The following is an 8,738-nucleotide window of genomic DNA, read 5'->3' on the forward strand; positions in this document are numbered from 1 at the left end:
GTTGGCTTGGGAAAGGCAGAGCATGAGTGGAAATCAAGTTGAGTCCTGATAATAGAATGAGCCACAGACTATTTCAGAAGGAGGGGTTCTGGTGAAAACAAAAACCACTTCAATGAAATCAGGTTTCAACCAAAAAGGCTGAGGTTTGCTTGAGAAGGGTAAAGTTTTACTTTGAAACTGGTGGCTGAGTGTGATTTGCTCATTTGGCCTGGGAATCTTTTAAGAGGAAAGAATTATAATCTAGGCCAGGGTTGAAATTCTGATACACTTAGCCTCCCTGCACCCAGCATCCCTGAAGTAGGGAGCTTGAAAAGAGGGCTGCTAACCTTCCCTCAGGTTGGGCCCTGCTGAGAGTGCTGGGCCTGTGCACTCTGGAGCCAGCTGCCTGGGTCTGAACCCGTGCTCTGCTACTTACCAGCCACGTTGCCTTGGGCAAGTCACCTAACCTCTCTGTATCTCCATTTTCTCTGCTGTTAAATGGGGCTAAGGATGGCACCTTCCCCATAGGATTGTTATAAGGATTAAACCAGATAATAGGTGAAGAACTTAGCACAATGTCCAGCACTTAGGGAGCACTAGAAAAAGGCAGTCCCTAAAGTGAGTGACAGGGTCGTATCTGGAGCCTTGAAACTGGTTGCTGGAGAAGTGGCTGATCCCTGCTAGCCCGGAGTGAGGTCTGTGACTGGGAAGAGGTAGCAGCTGGCTGGGGGTCGGTCAGGTGGCTGGGAAATGGTCTGAAGATTGTTAGCAGTGCATTGCTCAACCCACCAGTGGCGCTCATACTTCCTGTTTTCAGTGTCTGTGAGCCCTGATGCTGGTGCTGTTCATGTTGGAACAAGATCTTTCTTGGCCCCTGGGGGGTATGCAGAGGCTGAGCAGCAACTCAGCCTGGGCTGGGCTCCTTAGCTTCACATCTTGCCTTTTCTCTCCTAGCAGGTTTCAGCTTCCACAAAATACACCTATGCAATCCTGGGGTAAAGAGGGGAAGGGGTTCCCATTCAATTCTATGAGAATTTACAGAGTTTTGTAATAGTAGCCACTGTTTTTGTGCCTTTACTAGGTGCCAGGATTATGACTAAGAGATTTATGAACGCATGAATCCTTATAACAATCCTAGGAGGTAGATATCTCTTTTATACAGATGAGAAAACTGAGGCACAAAAGGTTAAGAGTTTTTCCCAAGTCATACAGCTAGTATTTTAGAGCCAGGAATCTAGTCCAGGCCACCTGACTCCAAAATCTATGCTCTGAACCACTGCATCATACTGAATGAAATGTGCTAGATTATGGGGATTAAAAGCTGAATGCTCTGGGTCCTTGCCCTCCAGGGGTCCATTGTCTAGGGATCCTCTGAACAGGAAGCCCAGGAGACCTTGTGCCCCCAAACCCCACTCAGAAATCTAACTGTTCATGCAGAGAACATATGCTGACCACATCTTGAATTTATTGGGCCCTTCACATAATCTGGCCAATTGTCGCCAATGGATCTCAATCAGGGCTGCATATCAGAAACATCTAGGGAATTTTTCTAAAATCACGAGCCCTGGCACCAGCCCTGACCTGAATCACAATCTCTGTGGGTGGAGCATAAACATATATATATATATATTTTTTTAAGTTCGCAGGTGACTTGGCTAAGAAACACTGCCAAAACTCACTAGCATAGCTTGGAAATTCCAAAATTTTGGCATCCAACTGTAACTCCTGACCTGCCTTCTACATCCAGTTCTTAAGAAGCTGATGTTTGGTTCAAAATATATGTACACGCCCATTAGGATATCACCCAGCTTTAGATTCTGAGCTTCCTGATATTAGGGATAGCAAAGGCTAGTCATGAGCTTCATTAACACACACTGAGGAAACTCAGCACCAGCCCCGTGCACAGATGATGGGAAATTATGTCTTCTGTTTCCTGAATGCCACAGACTCAAGCTGGGCTGGGTTTGGGATCATCAGTTTTCACTCATGCACATGTCCCCCTTGGTTGAAGTCAGCCCAAGGATTGTTGGGGGCAGAGTGAAGAGTATATGGTAGGATCACCGTGTAACGTTGTATAAGATGTGCACTGCACAAAGGCATCAGGCTGAGGAGGGAACTGGGAGTTGACAAAGCCTGCACACCATTTACCAAGCTGTGGACTTCTGGCTTGGGGCACATTTTTGTACCTTATGTGCTATGGAGGGTCTGTTCTACAAGTCTCCTAGCCTCTCCTCCCAAAGCCCCATTAAGTCCAGATATAGCCCCCCAGGAAACTCGAGTGCATTCCACCATCGTCATTTTCTACTTTTTATGCTCCCAACTCCCTCCCATACAAGCACGAGGGAAGAGCCAAAATCTTCAGAAAAATCACATTTGATCAATCATACTTATTCAAAATTACAAAAATAGATATAAATAAAAATACCAGAATATAATTATTAAATATTCAGTGTACAGGAATGGTCTTCACCTCACTCAGTGAGGATTGGATGAACTCGGCTGGAAGGTCAGAAGGGATAACTGGCCAAGAATGGACATCTATGTGAACGTGAAACTGGAAATTTAGTGCTGGTCACAGTCTGTGCCCCAGAATGATACATTTATATGTATCATTGCCTGGGAGACCCAAGAGGCCCCACAACCTCTCCAAACAGGCCATTCTGTGTGATGTCACAGTCCATACGATTTGGGGAAGTATCTAGATGTGCAGTCAGACACAGAACACCAGCTCTTACACTGACACAGCCTGTGCACAAGTGTGCCAACATACACACACGTATATAACATTTCCTGATACATTCATGGAATGTCAGAGCCCTTCCCTCAAGTCATTTAGTGTCCTTACTCTCCAAACCATTGTTCCTGCATTGGCCAAGCTCTCTCAAGAGACCTCAGTTCTGTTACACTTCCTAATTGGGAAATTATTCATTTCCCAACAGTGGGCCTCATCAATGGCCCACTGCCAGGGAGCTGGCTCTCCTTCCACCTATGCACAGGAGATGCCATTTTTAACTCCAGGAAGCTTTAGTCCAGAAAACGACAATACCATTCTGGTTCAGGACCACCCTTCCATCCTGGCCAGGGGAGATCTGGGTGTCCAGCACCCAGCCGTGTATCTGAGGGTGAAGCTACTGTCACTCACCCTGATGGGCAGCACAAGCAAAACCACCTCTGCAGAGCTCATCTTCCTCAGTCTCTTCATTATATATAGCTGTGCAGATGGCCCTACTGCAAAAATGACGGTCACTGTGGGAGTGGGTGGTACCCGTCTCATCCCTTGGTTCTCTGGGGGCCCTCAGAGGGCTAGGCCATTCTCTCCCCCAATGTGAGTGTGGATCCAGGGCAGGAAGCTTGAGACCCTTGTGTAGACGCCTGGCTTTTCCTTCATGGCACATTCACGGCCCCAGCTCACAATCCCAGTCAGAGTCATGCGGCCTTGGGTGAGGCAGACCAGCGGCCCCCCTGAGTCTCCCTGTTAAGCCAAAGACACAAAAGGTGAGCCCTGGGAGAAGTGAGAAGGGGGCCATCTGATCCTACCACCCAATCATGCCCGAGAGAGAAGGGAGAGTTTCCTAGAGTCAAAGTCCTTAGTGACTCCCCATCTCCTACCACATCAAGTTTAAAAATCCCCTGCTTGGCTTTCAAAGTCCTGTTATCTACAGTTCCACCTACATTTTCAGACCCTACTTCTCCTTCCCATCCCAAAATAAGCCATGCTTATTCTCATTTTTGTATCTTGCAACTGAAATGCTCTCTTTTCTTTCCTCTGCCTCCTCAAATTCCTATTGAGTCACATTCTCTCTAAAGTGCCCCCCTCGGTGACCATCTAGTTGGTGCTCACATCCCTCTCCTAAACAGCTGATCATTTATAATTCACACCACACTCTGAGCACTGAATTGTGTTATTTTCTGTTGTTTTCTCTTTCTTAGGGTCTTAGTCCCCCTCGCTTCCTGAGTCTGAAGTGCCTAGCATAGAGCCAGGCTCTTGACAAATGTTTGGTAAATACATAAGGACTGGTTTAAACCTTCTAAGACCTGAACCCCTGGTCCTGGCTTCTTGGGATTTTGACTGGAGAGAGGCTCCCCAAAGCTGGTAGGGACAGGCCCAGGAGCCCTGGGAGATCTAGGGGTGACGGAGAAAGATGCTTGGAACTCTCACCTGGCAGGAATCTGTTTCCCACTGTGGGTCAGCCGCACACAGCATTTTGTTGGTGACTTCAGTGCCATAGTAGTGGGGCTGCTGACACTCCTTGTGGGAAACCAGCTTCACAACAGTCATTTTCAGCTGCTCTGAATAGATATAGTCAGCTAGATGGAGGAAACAGGGAGGAATGTACATTAAAACGTGTCTGTTGGGACTGTCTGCCAGGGAGGGGACGAAAAAGTGTCCCTACCAGGGAAAGCCCTTATTTTTTCCACCCACATCTAAGTCTTTACCCCACCTATAGTCTCTCATCCCTCACCCACTTAACTTTATGGCTCATCATTCCCTAAACAATGCTCCCTACTCCATCCCTGGACCCACCTACTGCCTCCACGGTGCTCCCATCTCTACATCCACAGTCCTCCCTTGATCAAGCTGAGCTCACTTCCAGGTTACAACACTCCCTCAGGACCCTCTCAGCCAGACCCAAATGTCACTTACAGGGATTCTGTTTTCCAAAGCCAGTAATCTCACAGCTTGTGCCAAAACGGGCATCCTCATTCGCTGGGGGCAGGCAGATGACCTGTATGGACCGGGATGGCTGTGCACACTGGCCCGTGCTGGAACGGATCTTCAGCAAGGCTGGGGGAGCAGGAAGGGGTCAGAGGGGAAAGATCACCACCTAGTCAGGTGGTCACCATCTCTCCCCTCCAAACCCTGAGGGAATGGCTGTCTATCCCTATGTCAGAGTCAGAGGTCATCCTGGGGGTTCTGTTGGTAGCTTGTCACCTGAAACAAGTCTCCCCTGTCCCATGCTTCAAGGACTTTGTTCCAGCTGCTGACAAAGCCTTGGACAGCCAGGGCAACTGCATACAGCTGTATGAGTTTTTTCCTGCAAAAAACAGCTCATAAAGCCCTGGCTGAGGTAGCTGGGCTGAAATCCAGCCCAATAATCTCTCCAAGTTCTATATCCTGGGACAGACAGAGGCTCCATCCAGCAATGGAAGGGGCATCCCAGCCCAAGCTATATGCCATCAGGGCCATTGCCACCCAGAGGAGGATACCTGTTTGGAAATTCAGGGACTCTACAGAGGAGCACCAGGCCCCTCATGTTTTCCACTCTGAACCCTTCCCCACCACTCCTTTGTTGTGTAAAGCAGGGTCTTCAAGTTCCCCTACAACCCCAACTTCACACTTGGGTCTCTTCTCAGACCCCCACTCCCACAGCTATCATCATCACGGCAGATGAGGGTTTTCCACTCACCAATATCATTGTGGTGAGCAAGGGTGTCAGCACTGTAGTCCTCACGTAAGATGAGCTTTTCCACCTCAAACTTCATCTCGCCAGGCGTGATGGAGTTAAGCTTTGACCGACCCAGGTAGACAATGTAGTCCTCCTTCTTTTGGTAATCACTGTGGGAGGGAGATCAGTCAGTCTGATCTCATGAGATCCTGTCACTTCCCCCTCCCCACCACAGCGACCTCAGAGCATCACTTGTCCCCAAGGCCATGGGCCATAGAGAGAGAGGCCGAGGGGGTAGAAATAAGGGGAATCTTTTGCTGGGAAGGAGGAAGGGATTTGTTTGGGGTAGGGCAGGAGGGTCAGGGAGAAGAGACAGAGGGACATACATGAAGCAGTGTGTGGCGCTGACCACCCAGCAGGGGCTGATGAGGCTGCCACCGCACACGTAGGTGACAGAGCCTGCACGGTGCCTCCTATAGATGGCTGCAAACCAAGGCTGGTTCTCGATGGTGGTGAATTCTCCCCCAACAATCTTAAAGCGGGGCCTCAGAGCCTTCTGGCCGCACTGTAACTTTTCTGGAGGAGAGAGGGCACTTTTTCCTGGAGGAGAAAGAAAGTGATATCTTGGGGAGGGAGGGAGGATAAAGTGTCCTTCTCCTGGTCCTCTGACCTTCCAGTTTTTCAGGGCCAGGCAGGCCTCCCTCCTCATCCCTCCTATGATGGAATAAGGGAACAAATGAGTTTGTCCCCTTCCACCCACCATCATAAACAGGCCGGTGACACTCACCAGAAGAGCAGTTGTGCACCATGCACTCCTGGACAATCTGCATTAGGCCAACCTTCACATAGCACCAGGGCCTTCTCTGATTGTCTGGGTTCCTGGCAACACAGAGGGGAGAAGCGTGCCATTCCAACCCAGAATGCCTTTTCTGTGTCCTCCCCTCCAGGGAAGACTCAACCAGAGGCCTTAATTTTCTCATGCTATGGCCAGCACTTGGCAAGCAGAAAAGATGGTAACGAGGGTTTCTGTGAGGCCATGAGGAGGGTCCTTGCTGCCCCCACCTCACCTGCAATAATTGTGTTTCCCCAGTCCCAGCTGAAGGGCATCAGGTCTGTGGGCATGGTACGTTTTCAGAAGGACGGTGGCAGAGTTCCAGGCCAGGCAGGGCCGGCCGCTGGTGTCAGTGTTGGCCTTCCCTCGGTAAGAGTGACCATTCCCCTGATAGCAGGTTTTCGATGTATCTATGGGAGGATGTGAGGATGAGAATATTAGAAAGAGAAGGAAGTTCAGACAGGCATTTTAGAGATCCTGTCAGGCCTCACATGATTTCAGTGAGGCAGAAGATACTAGAAGGGGCCTCCTTCCATCCCCACCTCACATTTGTGCAGCCCCAGCTTCATGAGAAAGTGTGTGTTCATGTTTGACTGTGAATCACATGAGGATAAGGATGCCCCCCACTCTACCTCCTAACTCCTGCCTGCTCTTGCATTCCACCCATGTCTCCCTGCCCCCAAGTCTCTGGTGCCCCCTCCTCCCCAGTTGGAGTCAGGATCCCCATACCTATCTCACAGTGTTCCCCTTGGAATTTCTTTGGGCAGTTGCATCGCTGAATGTTGGAGAAGTACTTGTAGGACACACATTTTCCTCCATTCAGACAGCCACACTTCGCTGGAGAACACAAAGGTTGGGGGGTAAGCAAGGAGCATAGGCGGAGGCAAAGGGGGAGCCAGCAGGGACAGGGAGGGGCTGCCTCCTGAGGCTTTTCCAAGATATCTGTGCAACCAGATATTGTGCAAGGGGTGGATACTCACATGCACCAGACACTTGATGAAGTTCATGGCTGCCCTGGAAGAGATGCAGGCGGGGGGAGAGATTGAAAGGAAAAGTTCACCAAAGGACCCATGTTCCTGGGACCCCAGGGTGAGGATAAACTGGCCCCAGTCCCCAAACTCAGCCTTCCCTCCAGTTCCCTCTCTCCTTACCCTGTTCATGTCTAACTATCCCTTAAATGGAAGATCATCAGCTTCTAGCAGGGAGAAATGAATTGACTCAAGCAAGCTTCACAAATCAGATACCAGCATGTTGGGGCAGTCCCTGCGGCTTCTTCCTCCCTTGCCGAAAAGTGCAAGCTCCCTTGGTTCTCAAGGCCCCAATGCCACACCTGTTCTATTTCCCGGGGAGGGTTTGGACCTGCTGTTGATGGAATTAGGAGGACTCCAACTTCCTATGCAGCCCCTTCCTTCCCCAGCACTTTTCAGGGGTCTTGCAAGCCCCCTCCTCCTGCCGCCAAGAGTCAAAAGCAGGGAAGCCACTCACCTCGGAGTCGCTCACGACCAGGGCGCAGAGGAGCAGGCATGCCAGCAGGACTCTCATGGTGGCGAGGCTGGGGCTCTAGACAGCGGTTCTACAAGGGAAGGAGAAGTCAGGGGAAGAAGCGCAGGAGCGCGCGAAGGCGGACCGGGTGGGTTACTGCAGTTCAGGGCTGGAGCCCCTAAGTCCCCTGCGGGAAGAGCCCGCGGTGACCAGGCTCCCCCGGCCCGGCCGTCTATCCTCTCTGGAGGCTCAGAGGTCGTGGCGCAGCCTGCACTGGTCCCCGCAGGGGAACACATGGGCACGGAGCGCGGTGACTCAGCGTGCAGCCGCAGCCGAGCCGGGGCAGCGAGTAAGGAGAAGTAAAGCCGGCAAGGGCTGGGTCGCCCGCATCCACCCTGCGCTCTTAGGGAGGTCCACACTCACCCGCAGCTATGGCCGGAGGGGCGCAGGGCCGGGATAGCGGGGACTAGTGGACACTCTGATGCTCGGGCGGGCCCTAGGGCTCCAGTCTCCGCGCTGTGCTGCTAGCGGGCAGTGCTGGCTCTATATTACGACTCGCCCCAGCTCTGGCCCCGCCCCAGCCCGGGATCGCCCCGTCCACTCCCTTCCCTCCGCTTCCCTTAGGACCCGCCGCGACTTGGACCCCGCAGGCTTCCACAACCTAACCTGTGAGGGGCAGCGCGGTCCCCATTGGAGGGGACGAACCAGGTCTGAACTGAGGTATGGAGAGACATATAAATTCTCCGCCCCCTCCTCCCATTCACCTGGCCTGGGCCCCGCCCCCGTGCAGCACCCCTCATCCCCCGATTTGCCAAAAGGAGAGGCGCTAGGGAGACGCTCTCCTCCAGCTCTGATGCCTCTTCCCAGATCCCCTAAACCTCTTCTCCACCCTCGGCCCCCAACTGCCTAGGACACTGATTCGGACCCCTGGGCTTAGAGGCATAGTCTGCAGCTCGTACAGCTGTGAAGTCTCTTTCTCAATGTGAAAATACAGGTCGCTGAAACAGACAAAAAGCGTGTTCACAGGGGCTGCCTCCAAGTAGTATGCCAGCTCCCCG

At 51.6% G+C, this 8,738-nt stretch overlaps 1 protein-coding gene across 1 annotated transcript; it reads right to left on the bottom strand.

The window, feature by feature from the left end:
- Positions 1 to 2,273: 2,273 nt before the first annotated feature.
- Positions 2,274 to 8,260, bottom strand: PLAU (plasminogen activator, urokinase). The gene is made up of 11 exons (XM_007166582.3): positions 8,104 to 8,260; positions 7,684 to 7,771; positions 7,179 to 7,212; positions 6,928 to 7,035; positions 6,434 to 6,608; positions 6,154 to 6,245; positions 5,753 to 5,966; positions 5,388 to 5,536; positions 4,625 to 4,765; positions 4,139 to 4,287; positions 2,274 to 3,451 (listed from the first exon to the last, which is right to left on the bottom strand). The coding sequence occupies exons 2-11, from the start codon at positions 7,738 to 7,740 to the stop codon at positions 3,275 to 3,277; spliced, it is 1,296 nt and encodes a 431-aa protein (XP_007166644.1). The 5' UTR covers positions 7,741 to 7,771; positions 8,104 to 8,260; the 3' UTR covers positions 2,274 to 3,274.
- Positions 8,261 to 8,738: the final 478 nt, after the last annotated feature.

This window comes from Balaenoptera acutorostrata, chromosome 16 (genome assembly GCF_949987535.1).
Source record: "Balaenoptera acutorostrata chromosome 16, mBalAcu1.1, whole genome shotgun sequence".
In the NCBI taxonomy this organism is placed as follows: Eukaryota; Metazoa; Chordata; class Mammalia; order Artiodactyla; family Balaenopteridae; genus Balaenoptera; species Balaenoptera acutorostrata.

Coding starts and splice junctions, on each gene's coding strand:
- PLAU (XM_007166582.3), bottom strand. CDS start 7,740: ATGAGAGTCCTGCTGGCATGCCTGCTCCTCTGCGCCCTGGTCGTGAGC. Junction 5,537..5,752: donor AGCGCCACACACTGCTTCAT/GTATGTCCCTCT, acceptor TCCCTCCCACAG/TGATTACCAAAAGAAGGAGG. Junction 4,766..5,387: donor TGCTCACCACAATGATATTG/GTGAGTGGAAAA, acceptor CTGCTCCCCCAG/CCTTGCTGAAGATCCGTTCC.